The 18082-nt window shown below is 41.3% G+C and overlaps 1 protein-coding gene and 1 long non-coding RNA gene across 3 annotated transcripts in view; one reads left to right on the top strand and one right to left on the bottom strand.

The window, feature by feature from the left end:
- Window positions 1–208: 208 nt before the first annotated feature.
- On the bottom strand, window positions 209–17831 carry LOC119900788. Its single transcript, XR_005444104.1, has 2 exons — window positions 16992–17831; window positions 209–1631 (listed from the first exon to the last, which is right to left on the bottom strand). It is a non-coding gene; the product is annotated as an uncharacterized LOC119900788 (long non-coding RNA).
- trabd2b (TraB domain containing 2B) overlaps window positions 15636–18082 on the top strand; it is a 67639-nt gene continuing 65192 nt past the window's right edge. Inside the window, exons 1-2 of one of the 2 annotated variants that reach the window (XM_038716029.1) lie at window positions 15640–15880; window positions 15996–16114. In XM_038716029.1, the coding sequence (XP_038571957.1) occupies window positions 16001–16114 (114 nt within the window). In that variant the 5' untranslated portion in view covers window positions 15640–15880; window positions 15996–16000. Of the gene's footprint in view, window positions 16115–18082 lie in introns of both variants that reach the window. The other variant, XM_038716030.1, reaches the window with a different exon arrangement.

The following is an 18082-nucleotide window of genomic DNA, read 5'->3' as shown; positions in this document are numbered from 1 at the left end:
AAACACCATCTGGAGACAAATCCAGTTGCAAATCAGTTCTGACTTTATGAAATCACAGCTCTAGTAGGTGCAGTAAAACATGGATGGATTGGATTACTTTAACATCATTACATGCTCATGTATGAACTTACTCGCTGCATCTATTAGGAAAATAAGTGAATGCAGTACATCATTCTAAAATGCTCTAAGTGAAACAAATGGCACCTGGTTTGGAACCACATTATTTAATGCAGTGAATGTGTAAAAATTTTCAAATACAAATGTATAGGCACTCATCATTTTTACAGTTTTAAATGCATATGCAGTGCTGATTGCACTGGAGTCACAGAAATAAGCCACTGTTTTTGCCAAACAAAAATGAGTTGAAAACTTGAACAGTCTTGTCAGGTCATTTAACAAAGCTGTTTTTGAAGATATCCCGTGACCTTCAAAGACTCCTTTCTGCTGCCTGTATAACAATATTCCCTCAATTTACAACAAACAAGTGTTTCTAATCTGTTTCACAAGAACGATATAACATAATTCCTTGACCTAAACAAAGATGGCAACTGGATGAGTAATGCCATTCATGCATTGGGATACGAAAACCTTCAGGTTTTATTTTTCAGGAGCATTCATGCATTTTTCTAAGATGGTTACCCCCACTGCTTGCATTGTAGTCACATTAACAAGTGAATGCAGGTTCAAACAAATACTGTATACAAATACAGAATATATCATTTTAAATTAGCAGAATTAGATTTTATTTAGAAGAAGTTGCCAGCAATGGTGCCTTTCACAATGTTGACCTGTGTAGATCTTTTCGTCAAGTGGGAAATATTATTGCTATGAGTAATTCCCAATATCTTGGAATTACAACTAGGAGGCTGATGTGAACAGTTTTTCTGACTCAGCTGCCTGTAACTGTGGTCACCAAGCGGGTACAAGCACCTGTCATTTCCAGAAGCCATCTTTGTTTGTGTCATGATTCTTTGGGAATAATTAACCTCTTCAAAAACATGGTGAGTTCATTCTCATGACTGCATTTGGCTGCATTTAACAGCTGCGAGTGCTCCAATGCGGACTGGAAAATATGAGGAAAATTATTCATTTTAACTTGTTTGCTGAATGTTTTAGCTAATTCATTACATTTTGAGAAACTGTCATACCCTCTCATGAAGCTGAACAGCAGTCAGATGGCAGAAGTGAGACCAGAATATAACAACGAACAGAAAATCAAAACCTTATGCGGAGAAGTCGTCTGAACTGGAAAGAGTTGGTGTGATCATTATTGGCCAAACAAGTACATGCACATTTAAGTGCTTCACAAAGGTGAGCTGGTAAATCTACAGAGCCTGTTTAGAGGTCAACGTCTTCGGTGAAATAGTGTTTCTGTGCGAGCATTCAAATTAATGTGTTTTTAACAGCAAAGAAAAAGTGACAACTTCAACACCTCAGTAATTACTTCCACACAGAGAGAAGTTGAGCTGGAGCACAGCTCCACTTTTGCGTGTGTTTGGTTTGGCGTTCTGCTGATGCTGGGTGCAGGTATCACACCTGATTCATGACTGGCCCCTCTGTCCAAAAGGAACTTCTTGTTGTCCTTGGCCGAACACTGAGTGCTCGTTGCTATCTCACACTCACTCACAGACCTGCAGGCATATGAATATATGAAACAAACACACACACAAACCCCCCATTTCATCTTGGGTTTGGTCTACACAATCACGTGCAGAGAAATGCACAAAAACATGTTATTACAAATAGCTTAAACATACTCACACACATTCAAATACATGCACACAAATCAATTCAAATATATGCATGCTACCTATGGATTTAGTCAACAGTATCTCACACACACACACACACACACAGATGTAAAACACATAAACTCACTTAAACATATAAATGCTATTTATGAGTTTGGTCTCTCATTCCATCTCTCTCTCTCATACACACATACATGCACAGTCAAGAAAACTATGGTGTTCTTGGGTTTGGTTGACACAAAGCAAATCTGTGTAAGCATCACTGCCTTCTCTGTGTGCTGGCTGATCCTTAATCAAGTGAACTTGAGGTCTCCAGTTTTATAGGTTAAATGGAGTCTGCTCCCGAGTGGGATGCTTGGGAGGTTCTCAAGACAACTTCAAAACGCTTCATCTCCTTTTCCGCCACTGCATGTCTTTGTCTCATCTCCCTTACATCTCCTGCCAAGTCTCTCAGTTGGACCTCCATGCTCAACACGAAAAAACAAAGAGAAAGAGGGTGAGAAAGAGAGCATGGTGCATTTTATCTGGGTCCTAATAACGGCACAGACCAAACTGGCTGGGGTTATGAGAAAGATTTATAAGACAGTAAGCTCCTTCTGTATGCTAGCCTTGAGTGTCAAGAAGATGGATGGTTTCATTATGCTGCTTCATTGTGTCCATGTGTGGGTGCACAGTACAGTGTGCCAGAGCGGTACAGTCTGTAATACTTTCGGGTAAACCGTTCTTGCTATCAATGGACCTTCTTGAGAAAGTTAAACACTTCTAGTAATTGTTAGAACATGTTTTGAATGGTGAATGATTTGGCATAGTTCCTTGAGATCACAGGACACTGGTTTTGGGAAAGCTAAGGTTCAAACCAGGTTTTCACAAAGGTTAAAATTAGGTTATGGATGGGAATTTGACACTGGAGTGGAGGTTGATCAGACTTGCATCTCAGTATCTGCCCTACATTGTTTGTACAGTAGATAGTTTACAGCTAGGGCAGCAGCTCTTGGCTCAGCTTAGGTGGCAAGTCTGAGGCTTGGGCCAGGGGTCAGACACTGAGCAGAGTGGTTCTGGTACTGCAATGCGGCCAGTTGTAATATGGTTCTAATCCAAATCCACCGCCTCTGTAGCAGCCACAGCATGGATCATTATGATATTTGTTTTAAAGCGTGATGGTTAACCACAGTACGACCCTGTTGCCTGAGAGCTGAATGGCCTCGTGGGTTTAGGAGGTTTGTGGAGGGCGTGGAAGCCCCGCAAGGAGCAGATTGGGGCAGGCTGGTTGATAAATCACAGCCGCTGCAGGGGGGGGGCCTCTATTCAAACAGGCAACAGCCAACAGGCCGGCTCTGGAAAACACTGGGAAACTTTGTGTAGAACCACACACCCACAAACTGTAACATACACACACATGGGTAATTGCATCATAATGGGTTTAATAGCGCACACACACACACACATTTGACCATGGCAACTCCAATTGGGTTTTACAGTTATTTCATTAGCAGGTGTCCATTTTCCAGCACCTCAGCCCTGGCATGTTTGACAGAACATCCATTTAAATTGGACTGAGAGAATTCCGGTTCGCTCCTAAGAACACATTAGCAGCTCGCTCCAAACCTACGGGTCAGAGGAGACATTTTTCTAATCACTAATCTCCCAATACTTTCTGTGACACCCTATTCCCACTAAAACCATTAAGATGCAATCATAAGCCCTTGTCTGAGCCCAGGGCTCATCCACAGCTTTGTGATGATGGAGCTGGAGTTACTTCTTTGCATAAAAATGATTTAGTGTGCAGTAATTCAAAACCACCGCATTGCTTTCATTATAAAGATTACTTCTTCATTTTTACAATCCTGCAACTCCAGTCATTTGTGTTCCATTTAGGCAGCAGAGCCTTTTACAGAAAGTTCTCTCTGAGGATATACTGCAATCCAGAAGTTCTTAAAATGTAATATTTAATCTTAAAACCTCACTTCCTTTGAAATGGGTTTAACTGCCAGTGGACTGAATCATCTGTATTTGATCCAAATTTGGCTAAATTAGTTTTGAAAATTTCCTTTAGCCAACATTACTTCAAACATGAATGCAAAATAGAGCTGCCCCCTTAAATTATACATATTTTCTATTTCTTGAAATTTTTCAGACAAATGCAGTGATGCAATTCAATCATAAATCCTTTATTTCTGGTAGTCTCAATGAAGTTTTTGGATTTCACATTTCCTTTGTATAATTAGAAAAAGCATTCTAAAAGTATATTTTTCTATTTTTTATTTGCTTAACTTTATTTTTGATGGAAGTTAAAATATATGCTTTAACATTTTGATTACCCTCATCAACTATACTATGAAAAAAGAATACAATAGTTCACATGATTGTGTTTGACACCGCAGTGAGACAATACACCAGCTTGGCTCCCACTTGTTTACTGTATCTAAAAATGGTGCAGTCTTTTATGATAACCAACTATAGCAGATTCATGACAGGAACCTTTCATCAGTTTTTCCTTCCTTTACTACTTTGACAGCGCTACATAAGCAAAAACTCACACACTCAAGAGACAGAAACCTTTGATTGTGTGACTTTCAACGCCACATTTTCTTTCCCCTTTACACCAGAAACTCACTCTCTTCATCTATCTCTACAGCTCCTCTCTCTCTATTTATCTCCCGCTCACACACACACACCATTGTCATAGCAACCAACAAAGCCAAGGCAAACAGGAACTCTAGGATTATTCTGTCATTTTAATCGACATCTTCTTCACTTTCCTTCCCTCGAATGATGTCTGGCTTTGGAAATGTTTCCAGTAAACAGTTGAGTCTCCATCAGGGCTTACGGCGGGATTAGAGCTCAAATTACCGACTCTGTGGCTCATTTACTCTCTGAATCCACAGTCTTCCAAACAAAAGTTACATGTGGACATGTCCAGTGATATGATAATAGCATGAAATGAGAAACACATTTTAAAACTCTTTCCAGGGAAGCAGAGAGACTTTTATGTGTAACGTTTGATGTTACAACACATAGAGGATGTGAACGGCAAGAGCAGAGATGAGAAGTTAAGATGTATGGTACATTCGACTGAACGATCAGCGAGACCAAGAGAATTTGCATTTTTATGTGGTTGAATTGAGGACAGAATAATAAAACAAATGTCAAATGAATATAATTTTGGACTGTAAAGTGATTAATGATAGTGATTATAAATATTTTCCAGTGAGTGACGTACTTATTGTTAATCCAAATTCATTTTAACCATGTAAACAGTCTCTCGCTTTCAATATTATTTGTTCTTCGAACATTCGTGTGTGATCCAGATTTAGGAAATTGTTCCGTAATTATTGCTTTAATAAGTAAAAAATCATACAAAGCTTTGGAACGGAATCAGACAGTATTGGCACAAATTAGTCATGAGGTTCTAACCACTGACTCCACAACAGGAAGCTCATTTTGGTAACTGGTGTTGCAAAATATTTTGTTTTGTTTTGGGCTGTTTGCAGTGTGAGTGGTTTGCTGTAGCCTGCATCAACCAAATATTGTTATCTCCCTCTTCTGTCTGCAAAACCACATGGCTGACAACATGCCACTCACCATTTACAATCTTCTGAGACACAATCACTGTATGCTGCTAGATACCTGGCTAAGACACTGCTGGCTGCCTCCAGTTAAGACCGGCCCCCAACACAACCAAACACAATGTTTCACAAGCTCACTCAGGAGATGAGGGTGAGCATCAAGATATGTTCTGGGGATGGTGCTTTATGCTTTATTATTTAGGAGCAGTGGGATCCAGGATCTCATACCAGCAGCTTAACAGCGTCGCATTTATATGGTATAAAATGAAATGCTACCAGTTTCAGGAACAGTGTAAAAATGCTTAAGAGCCATATTAGCAGCTCTGTGAGGCTGTACTTATGCCATGTTCACATCATATGAAATAGATGGCAGAAATGGTAAACGAGAGCAAGAACACACTGTCCCCCACTACCGACTGACCCCTGACCTCTGGAAAACCCAGGGGACTGAAACGCCGACACAGAACACTGCACTGTAGAACCCTCTGTGTTCTACTAGTTGAAGGATGGAAATCCACCGACTCAATCAACACATGAGCCACAAGACCACATCAACACCTAATATTTACCTAATGATGGTGCTAGAGGACAAGTTTGGGGGTCACCAAAGTGATAAAATTCATCCTAAGGAGAATACGAATGTCCAAACCAAATTTTACCCAATAGTTGTCGACACATTTCACTCAAAACTACAAATGTGAACCTCATGGTGGCACTATGAAAAAAGTCAAAGGACCACCAAAGTCAGCATCTTTCATCCTCTGGGGACCATAAAAGTCTCTGTACCTAATGTCATAGCAATCTATACAGTGTTTGTTAAGATATTTCAGTCTGGACCAAAATAGTGAGCCAAACAACCAACTAACAGACCGACCTATAGGTTAACATTTCACATTTGCACATTAACAGTTAGCATGGCTAAAAATGTATGCATGTCTTACTGTTTACTGAACCGAGACTTACTGAACCGAGACTTGATCTTTCTGCTAAGTGTGCAAGGCCAGATGTAATCACTGCGTAATTTAGGAGGCTGAGTTGACAGAATTTCTCCAACTTACTGACTATATTAGCTTATTTGAAATTGATGTTAAAACAAAGTTGATGTTGGGAGAAACTTAGGAGAGAGATCAAAAATTCAAATGCCCCTTACAAGAACAGTAGACTCTGTATCCTGTGTACTCAAATTACTTTTTAAATACTACTCTGTCCGCTTCATTTGAGACCCTACAATATCAAAACAGAACACAGTTATCTCTGGGTATGTGCACTGTGGTGAGTGAGTGGCCGGTCCATAGGCTTGGATGAGACTTTCAATCATGGTGGCGTGCCTCGACCAGTAGACTGCACTAGGCTCAGCTCCGGCTCATAAATCAAACGACTGTCTCGCTGAGTCAGCTACAGAGTTCTGAACTCTCCAGAGTGCAATGTATGTTTTAACCCTCAACTGTCCAACCAGGCTGCGCTCACCAGGCCTCTGTATAGCCACAGTGGTCAGCACGGTCACTGCTAAAGTCTCCTTTTGTATTACCTCTCATGTCTGGTCTGAACTGTACATGTCTGTCAGCAGGTTCAGTTTGGAACACAGTAAGAGAACAGTGGTCTCATCACAAATGATGGTTCTGAAAAAGTATTCATTATGTTACACAAAAGATGTATCGAAAGTAGAGTAATATAAAAGTCACATCAATTTACTGATAACAGGTCCTTCAATTCAAATGAGGGAGAGCTTCATATATGGCAAACTAAACTAAATGACGTTGAAAGTGATGTAGTCTGAACTAGACATTAGGTGATCTCTTAACTTTGCATAAAGCACCATCATCAGGACCAAATCTTATATTGCCATTTGCCAATAGCCGCAAAACTACCAACATTCCCACCAGCTCAGTTGTACTTTGTGTTTTGCGCTACATTTACATTTAGCAAATGTTGGCATGCTAATATGCTAAACTAAGATGGTGAACATAGTAAACAATAATACCTGTCAGTGCCCAAGCCATACTGCCTGCCGGATCTGTTCTGCACATGCGCAAAAGAGGTTCTGTCACTCAAGGTTACCGCAAATCTGCATCAAAATGATCCAACTAAATCTTTCAAATCAAGATAACAAAATGTTTTGTAATTACTGGAGATGAAACTTTTTACTATGATGTAATAGGAATATTCTTTAGATATGAAAAACCTTATTCAACAGTACATTTTTAATTTCTAACAATGACAACAAGCTATCAATGTAGCAACACAAAGGAGGCTAACCCCAGCTGCTAGCACATCAGCGCAGCTGTTGGGTTAGAAGGTCGACATGCATACAATCGCTGACTTAGGTTTAGGCACACACCCCTGTGATTTGTCAGCGCCTTTTATACTAACATAGCTAGCTACCTAGCTTGCTACTAGCGCTTCCGGTCTAGACAGGGCATCTAATACACACGCACCCGGTGGTGTCTCATACTGACCCTGAAGGGTACCTTTAGCATCAAATAACGCTTTGTGAGCCTTTCTGAAAACGTTGGTATTTGATGCCCTAACAGACAACAACACACTAGTAATTGTGAACAGGCACATTTCCTTAACCTTCTTTGACTGACAGGACCACTTTTGTGCATGTGCATAAAGGGATCCGGCAGGCAGTATGGATCAGGTACCTACAATACCTGCCAAACAGGTACATCAGGATTGTCATTGTGAGCATATTAGCATACTGATATTAGCATTTAGCTCAAATACAGTCTCACAGAGCTTCTAGCGTAGCTGTTGACTTTTAGTCTTGTTGAAAATACTGGTAATTAAATGTAACCAGCACTTGTTCAAGCATCACTGCTATTGCTATATAGTACTTTACGTACAGAAGAAGTGCAAAAGCTGGTTACAGTACATATATATCTTTATATACAGCATGTGTCTACTGATACCATTTGTATGTGCATCTGTATTGCCGCTAACTAGCTTCTCTGGTGGGGCATTAAAGCTCTCAATATGCCCTCCACCTGGAACTGAACATCAGAGCTCTGTCAGATTCAGGCTGTAATTCATCTTCTACGCAGCCAGGCGGAGACTGGAGGCTGTCATCATGATGTTATTGATGGGTTGCACTTGAGCCACAAGAAACTGAACTTTGCTCTCCGTTTGGTTTGCTTAAGCACGTTTACACCGGGGAAATCCTCACATTATAAGAGAGTAATGTTGTGAGAGCCAATCTAAGACAATGTTTAATGATTATCTGCCTAATGCAGGGAAGTAGTTAATACTAAGGTAATGCATTGTCAGTGGCTAATGATATCATACACACACGGCAGCACAGTACACACGTCCTGTGGCAGACCAAACAGAGCTCCAGGCAAGACTGTAAATAAATAGACAGGAGAGGCAACGTTGGTGTATTTTCTTTTTTCAGTCTCTTACAGTAGATTACAGTATAAACCTTGACACATGTTCAGGATCAGTGGAAAATTACCTTTCTAGACCTTTCCTGGGCAGACTGTTTCTGCGTGTGTGTTTGTGTATTCAGTCATGAGGGTCATGCTGTTTAGTGTGTTTCTGTTCTGTGTGTGTGTGTGTGTTACAGTTCCTTCGGTTCAGTCATACAAGCCACACTGTTTAATGCGTGTCTCTTGACCTACTGTGCTTGTGTGTTTGTGTGTATTTTGTCATAGAAGCCGTGCTGTTTGACATGTTTCAACAGCCTGTGCATGTATGGCTGTGTTTATATCAGTGTGTGTGTGTGTGTGTGTGTGTGTGTAGCTGTATAGTGTGGTAGCGCAGCCTGATTCTTGACAGGCTGCAGGCCTGTTGACAGCTCCTCTGCTCCCTGTCAAGCACGAGAACAGCTCTATGTGTGAATGAAGAGTAGCTGTAGGAGCGATGCCCAGAGAGCAGAAAGAAGTCTGGAGTGTGTGTACATAATGTGTGTGCCTGTGTTGCTGTCTATGTGCCGACTGTGTGTTTATCAGACTCCACAGCCAGGTTATTATTACTGAGACAGATCTTGAAAGCTCCCATCTCCTCCTCCTCTGCCTTCTTTGTACAAACCATTAATTCTACACACTTGAAATATTGCCTTTAAAGCAATAAATTATGTCTGCGTTGTATCAATAAAGAGTCATCAATCAGACCTAATCATCTCCTTCTCTGGCATTCCTGTGTCTCTTTACATCAATTGCTTTCCATCACCACATTACTGTGTCTCTTCTCTTGTAATTTTCCTCTTCTCCCTCTCTCTCTCCTCCCCTACATGTCTCATATTTAGATGAATGTATATCCACACTGACACATGAACTTAAGTCTTCGGGTTTGAGAGAGCAGACCAGCCAAGTGTTACAGAACCGCGCATTGATCTTGAAAATAAACAGAGCCGAAAACCAAAGGAGATGTGGGGGGAGAAAGACACAGAGACGCACAAAAGAGCAGATGATGGAGAGGAAGCATGAAATGTCATATTGTCTTACCAAAACAACATTACATGTATAATGGAGGGAAAAAAGGGTCTTTCACATTATTCAGCCCCTCTCTCCCACAGCCTTACACTGGTTCTGACCTCACTGCTGAAGTCCAGTATTATTAATCACAGAGATCGAAGTGCTTGCAAAGGCATCATATGGTTCTCTTTGACATACCAAACAGTCAAGATGTTTGCCTTCCTCTGCCTATTTCTGTGATTTTTAACCACAGGCCTTTGCTACACTGACCCATAGGAAGCCAATATACAGGTCATGCATTTGAAGTGTTTTTATACTTCCAACAACATATTCAAGCCACATGTCCCTCCAAAACAGCCACAGATTTCAATCCAGAGACAGTGGCCATTTTTTGCTGCTTATTTGCCAAAATGCAGGCACACGCTGTGTGGTATTTTAGACACCTGGCTTCACAGATGTGGCTAAACAAAGCCTAAGACAGCCTATGACTAAGCCCACCCCCTCAAACACAGTCACATCCAACATAGGCCACAGCAGCCAGGAGACAATACCACCACAGACAAAGAAGTGCTAGACATACACCAAATAAACCTTGAATAAACGCAGGATAAACAGGTTTCACTGTCACCAAACTGAACTTTCTATATCCAAGCAGAGGCTGCACTGACTCAGCCACAGGGCCAGGCTTTGCTTTCTCTAAACTCACATTACACGAGCAAGGAAGAACACCGTGTACAAAAACAATGTGGTCAGACAGTGGTTAAAGCAATGCTTCCCCATCTCTGTTGATCGTTAAGCATGATATCTCTTTACCAAGGGGAGCTTTGATGCCATGAATTTACTATACATGTGGCATAAAAGCACCTTGGAGAATAAGATAATCTTCAAAGAACCTCATTAGAGCAGATGACCGTCTTCAAAAGAAGGTCAAGTCCAAATCCAGATTTTTGTCGACTTAAAGAAGAGCTCATCTGATCTTTCAGGCTGGAATTCATGTGTGGTTCCTGCACACCAGCGCAGACCAGAGGCTTTGATTTAATGGTATCATAACACATGCTGTTTATACTGTGCTCCCAAGTCAACGCATAAGGCCTTATTTGGCACTGGCAGCCTCTGTTGAACCCCTGCTTGGATAAACCACAAACAAGACATTGACAATGAACACCAAAAGCATTATACAGACTAACATTAGCGATATTGCATTTCCATAATATTATGATATGAATACACCTATTGTCCAGTGCTGAGATTTGCAGCAGTGTCACTATGGTTGTTGAAATGACAAGAGGGGATACATCATTGTTCCCCCATTTCTTATTCATTTACCATTCGAATAGCCAGAAGGTAGGTCTGCTGGACAGCAGCAGGGGTCTTTTCACTCTTCCACCTCCCCTGCTATGACTCTCTGGGGTAAATGGGACAGAATGACAGAGAAGACAGCATGGGGGTTCCCGATATGGATGATGCAATTACTCACAATGCCAATGATCAGCGGGACAGAACACAATACATCATGGGGTGACTTTACCAGCCAAACCTTTGATGTGAGAAAACAAATACAAGATTGGGACCTCTGTGAAGAGAGTCAGTAAGTATGTGTGTATTTGTGCTAAAAGAACAAAAATAAAACACAACGATATCAAACAAAATTGACTACAATATCAGACGCCATCTCAACGGAGCTGGTAGTAGCATGTTTGTGACTCACAAGACAGGCCTTTACCTTTAACTAGAAAGTCATCTACAGGTGGCTGACATATTAATGAAAATCTCAATATAAAGTGGTGTATATGTGAATGAGTAAGTGTGTTAGAGAGGTGTTTGGCCACCCCAAGCCTCCAGAACAATCTCAATGCTCCTTTATATAGATTCTCAAAGTCTCTGGATCCCTGCTTCCAAAAAGATATTCCCTCATTTGGTGTTTTGATGATGGTGGTGGAGAGTGCTGTCTAACATGTCGGTCCAAAATTTACCACAGGTCTTTCATTGGGTTGAGATGATGATTTTATTCCGTTTTTTCTTTGATGCAACATTTTGGGATGAACATTTGCAGTCTTGCCAAGTTAGATGAAATGGTGGATACTACTCATGTCTGGCCATTAAATACTAATACTGGAAACAGGCGGAAGTTCTGAAGTTCACTAACCAAAACGTTATGTCTTGTTTATTCAATGCATGCAAAATCTGAAGTGTAAGAATTAGCCAGAGTAGCTGTTACCCCATTTCCAGTCTTTGTGCTAATCTAAGCTAGCCATGTAAGCTGGCTGTATCCTTACAGACAGATTTGATATGTAGTATAATTTTTATCTAACTCTCTGCCAGAAAACGTATTTCTCAAAATGTTGAACTATTCCTTTCATTTATCATCTGTCGGTGTCTACAGCTCTGCAATACATATCATCTTTTATGTTCTGTTTGTAGGAACATGGCTGAGATACATACATCCATTCTTATGTCACGTGAAATTAAAATGTGTACACTTGGATACATGCACAGTAAGGAGCTCATAGGATGTCTGAATATAATGTAAGTAAAATACAAAAGAAAAGTTCAAATACAAGACCTGCTGCTGTTGGATTTGTTGTAAATGAAAGTCTTGCAGCTGCTGCTATGGAGATACATTTGTGCTCATTGGCTTGTTGTTAAAATTTCACATTCTAAAATGATAAAGTGCCCCGTTGCCCCCTCTTATCTGATTAAACTGAATTACTCTCATCACTTACTGCAAATAACTTTACCCCAAAACAATGGGTAAAATGAATAAAACATTTGAGACAGTGCTTCCAGGAAAACAACCCTGACCATGACCCCTGTCACTTTATCTCTTCCTCTCATCTTTCCCCTCCTGCTTTTGCTCATTCTGGATGATGACAATAGACAGATAGCCATCCACTGCATGTGTTGACACACCACAGGGGACGTCACTTCAGAGAATATGGAGACAACAACTTAATACAGACCTGTTGCCACTAAACACCATCTTAATCAGCGTGTACTTCTTCCACAAACATTGAGTGAAAGTCTCACACACAAACTGAACGTACGCTCAAGAGATTCAGACTTTGGCCACTTTAGTTTACTCCCACTTATCTCTACCTGTCTCAGATAGATTCATTTTGAACCCCCTTCTGACATTCTTTGACATTTTCCACCCCATAACATTACCCTCCTCATTCTCTACCACCTCTACCCCCCTTTTCCCCAGGATGTCCGGAAAGGGAAACCACAATAACATTTTACCAGAGACTCAGTCAATATTATTCCTTGACATCTTCAAAGCAGGACAGAGGATATTGGAGTCCGAGCAAGAGACGAGTGGAGATGGTGAGGGAGTGTGTGTCTATGTGTGTGTGTGTAGTCCAGCTGAGAGCAGAGACAACAGACAGAGAGAGAGAGCTCAGTGTGGCCTTCACAGTCAGTCTGACAGAGAGTCTGACAGTCTGAAGTATGGCTGCCTGAAGCTATGAGCCACTCATTCATATCCATCACACTCACATTTTCTTTGAACCACTATCTTTCTTCCCTCAGGTCAACCATCTCTCCCTGTCCTCAACTTTGTACACACTGTGTGTAATTTTAATTCTTCCTCAAACCACTAGGGGTCTCTGTGTACAAGATAAAAAAAACCGCTTGCACATACACATCCAGCCTGGGTTACGCTTCTCTGTAACAGTTCATATTTCCTTTTCATGTGGTGCAGCAGCAGTGGTAGTAGTTGTAATTGAAGTAGTACCTCTATCATTACATACTAATAGACGAAGTAAGGATGCTTAAGAAGAGACAGTGAATAAATGTTGGGGTTTTGTGGCAGGACTTCTGCACATCAGACAAACAGTCTGTATGATGGACACAAGAAAAATATGTAAAGTCAATAAAAGTGGCGGAAAGCATCAGTAATGGCAGGGTTTCAGATTGGAATGGGGTCTCTTTGACACAACCCCTCTCCTGCCTATACCTTTTCTTCTCTAACGCCTCCCCAGATGTGCGGCCTGTAAGTGAACGTTTCTGCGGTCTGCTAACAGAACATTAACTTTAAAGTCTTCTTTCGTCCCCGGCTATATGTGCACTATGCTGTAAGCGCTGGCCCCCGTCCAGGAATCTCCTGCACCCAGCCGCTCATAAGCCCTCTTCTAACCAGCCAAGAATGTGAAAAGCTCCTTCAAAGAGAAGCACTCTGCAAGGTGTGGTTAAAGCAAGTACCTGAGTCCACAGGTGGACATATTAGAGCAGATAAAACCGCTAACTGAAATCCCACACCTGTCTCAGAGCAAGAGCCACAAATAGGAGAAACCGAGTAGCAAGAATAAAAAGATTAGATTAGATCAACATCTATTGTGTTATTCCATTATTTGCTACCTTCATGAGTCTAAAAACTTCTGAGGCTGCGTTCAAGCAGCCCATTGTGCAGATATATAAGACAAAGAAATATTGACTTTTCAGCCTTTCATATTGTAAAAGCTTGATGAATGGTGCCCAATAAAATAAGTCACAGGGTCACAGGGCAGAGGGGTCACAGTTTTACAATGTGGAACTGTGTTAAATGACAAGCTGATCAAAGACGCTCAGCAGAAACGCCCAATCTGCCTCATCTGAATGGAAAATACAAGGAGCGTACGGGGACAGTCGGGCGCTAACAAAGCTGCCCAGTAACAGAAGTGAGCGCGGAGTGGTGAGAAGAGGAGTGGAAAGGAGGGGAGAACATGGCCGAGGACAAAGAGTTGCTTGTCCGAGGTCTGTCTGCCATTGCCCTGCAGGGAGGGGCCCGGTGCGACTTGTTTGAGGGGACTCCATGATAAATTTCCCACTACTTGACTCTGTCACACAGTCTGCCACTTGGACAATAACTGAGGTCATAGCAGAGTAGTGAAGCGCTGACATCGCGGCCAGCACAGAGAGGGGCCACTTTCTCTCAACACGAGCGTTTATTTCAGAACCGTCTGCTCCACATCGTGACTAATACATCTCAAGAAGAGCGCTGCACTAAAAATAAATAAAACACATCTCACAGTTATCTTTACTTGGACCTGTTTATTTGTGAGCATTAATCACGCACATAAGTTCTGAAGCTCTCTGCTGCGACAAGACCCTCAATGCACAAACGTATTGCTGCAGGGTTGTCAAACACAGAAGGACATAGATAAATGTAATCCTCCTGAAGAGGAAGCACATGACAACATATGAAATATTGTTCATTTACATCTTTGGAATGACTCTGTTGAAAAACCAAACCAAACAAAACTCTGTGTGTGCGCCACCTGATTTCCTGGCTCTGCATTTTTGGTGACACATGAGCTACAAAAACACACTTATACTGTACATTTTAGAAAAATATCACACAAATGTCACAGCACGATGGTGAGATTTATGCAAGAAAACACAAGATAGGGGTTAGACATCAGGCGTTCCGTCTGCAGAAGAAGACTGTGAGATGAAGCTGAAAGCCCTAGATAAAGAAGGTTTTTGTTTGTCTGAAAGACATCACTTTAAACATCCTGAGGTTACAAGAGTTTAACAAACAATATCACATAAAACCCTGCAGGAATGGAATATAAAATATATACCATCAAGATAAACATGTCTAGTATAAATGTATTGATTGCTTTATTAGTTTCATTAAAAAATAACTGTAAAATAAGATATGATACCTGGGAAGATCAAAAATAGTAAGCAACCATAAAAACTCACTATTGGGCGTTACTATGAAATACTGCATCATAGTGATGCCATAGGATAGGAAAATGACTAACCTGAATGAGGCAATGTCCAAACTCACACTACGGGACTTTTTTTTAGAACATTATAAAAACGTTCCCCACTCTCATTGGTTCTGTCTTGAGGACACGCAAAACATCCCTCTCTGAACCTGCGCTCTCTCCTCTTAAAAGAAGCAGGAGTGTGTGTATTTAGGGTGGGGTAGGGGGGGTACTCAAATCGTCCCACCTCCCTCTCTCCCAGTCAAGACGCTCCAAACTTTCGGAGCGCACCGCGGATATTCTCCATAGAGTTTTCAGCTCCTGCTTCGGAACTTCGCCGAGTTATAGGAGACAGAAAAAGTGTCAGACAGAAACGACTAAGCTGAGCCGCTGGAATGGCGAAGGGGCGGAATGGTCCTCCAGCCAAGCGGCACATGTGAGCCAAGAGGCCACCGGTACTTTTTTTTTAATATTTCAAAGCAGACGGAGACAGAGCAGTAAAAAGAAAGTATATAGGAGAGACATATAAAGTCTCGGAGAGCTGACTGTCAGAAGTGTCCTGTCACCTAGACACGATGGTCTGTCTGCCGGGATTCAGCTGGGTCTTCCTGAGCGCGCTCCTGCACACTGTGGCACCCTGGGGCGCACACCGACCGGACAGACCGAGGCAATGTGACGCACCAAAATCGGTGAGTCGTGTTGGGGCACTTTATCAAGTCAATGGCAACAAGATTTCTCCCGAAGCAGACGCGCATCCGAACCCGCATATGATAAGATTGTTCCCTGTCTGACAACTTTGTTATTCAGCCTATAGAAGTTAACATGGTGACACTTGTTGTCAAAACTGTTTTTTGTTGATGACTTAGTTGGAGAAATAAAAGAGAAACTTGACTTTATTATTTTATTGTAGGTTATTTATTTAATTTGGGGGTATAACTTTATGACAGGACGCCACAATCACACTCCATCTTGTAGGCAACCATTCATCAGCTCTACAGTAAGGTCAATGGTTACGGTCTTTTAAAAATTGGAATCATTTTTATTATTAACAAATAAACTTTGTGCAATGAGATGAACCAATGATTAAACAAAAAGCTGGGATGAATTTGGGAAGTTGTAGGCTAAGTGCATGATTAATATGGGCTGCCTGATAATTACCGTCTATAATATTATTAATAATAATCATAATAAAAACAATACTGCATTTTCTGTACTATTAGCATTAAATAGCATTACATTTCAGTGATTAAACATTGCGTTATTATTATCTTCACGCATGTGTAAATCCGCTAGACCTATTTCTGACCTGGCTCAAAAAATAACGAGGTTACAGAAGAGATCGGCCCTCAGAAATGAAAGCAGTTGCCAAGAGAACATTTTTACCGCTCGCCAACTTTATGGCTGTTTATGTGACAAACGCAAGTGGGGAACACCCAAGGGTGACTTCACTTTATCTGTAAAGAGTTTCCTTGACCTTTTCAGACACGCTCATGTTTCAGCGCAACACACGGCCCATTAAAACATCGGGCATATTGGTAAAATGATGAACGTGGCTTGAACTCTTACCGTGAGGAGGTGCAGCCGTGCAGAGCATCCAGCCTGTCTGTCTGCCTCCCGATGTGAATGCACCCACGACATGAAGAAAAAAAAGTTAATCAAAATCATGACTGCAGACATCACATCCAACACGCTTCCCTTCTGCAAAAAAACCCCTCAGTTTAAAATATGACACTTGGCGGTTTTGCGCGAATCTCATTAGGGAGTCGTTCAGAGATCACAGGCTTTTGTTTCATTAGTGCATTATGTCCTATATGCGGATAACGGATCTGTTGTCAGAGATCACTGAAGACTTCGTGCTCCTTCGCTTCATGTGATTTGTAATGCGTCAGTACAGTGGTCTCTGTTTTCTGTTAGGAGTAATTACCCTCATAAAACGGAGCCCTGCGCGTCAGGGCTCTCCAGAAAAAGTCCATGCAGCTTCAGCAGAGGGGATCTCGCCTCTCCTCAGAGCACGACCGCACTTTCCATGTCAAAAAGTCTTCGTTTATGAGGTAGGCCTAAAAAGCGTGCAGTTACTAGTTAACGAAAGATAAAATGCTGCACATGGAAATAAAAAAAGTTCCGCTCTTCAAGTTTCCGTGTCTCAAAAATATGCTGGAGAATGCACTAATGCATCTTATGCCGTCCAAACCTTTCCCGTTAGTCTACAGAGCGTCGGTTGCATCCTGCCAATGTGAAAATCAAGTTAGAAACCAAGAAACAAACTGTGTAAACATTTCAGTGTATCTGCGAAGAAGAAACCCTGCTCTGAAATTAAATATAGCACTTTCGATTTATTTTGTCAAGCAGGAGATTGTGCCAGAAATTACTGCACGTTCATTGCAGTTAATTGTGATGATAACAGAACATCCCGCAAGACCACTTCACTCGCCGACTGGCAGCCGATTGAAAAGTTTTATGTGACAAAGGCAGCGTTGGCAGCCTGCAATATAATTGGAACCCAGCTGAAGGAAATCTTGATTAAATTTTAGAAGTAAACATTTTCTAAGAATAACTTTATTTTACAGTAATAGGTTTCATCCCTCAAATGCTTGATTACACTGTGTCTCAGAAGCCAGAGGTTTGATATTGTTTATAGAAGCTAATTCTTTTTTTTT

This window comes from Micropterus salmoides, unplaced genomic scaffold, assembly GCF_014851395.1.
Source record: "Micropterus salmoides isolate LMB-PRFRI ecotype aquatic unplaced genomic scaffold, ASM1485139v1 Ms_hic_scaffold_13, whole genome shotgun sequence".
NCBI classification, from domain to species: Eukaryota; Metazoa; Chordata; class Actinopteri; order Centrarchiformes; family Centrarchidae; genus Micropterus; species Micropterus salmoides.
Note: the sequence above shows the minus strand (reverse complement) of the source record. Positions and strands in the feature narration are given on the sequence as shown.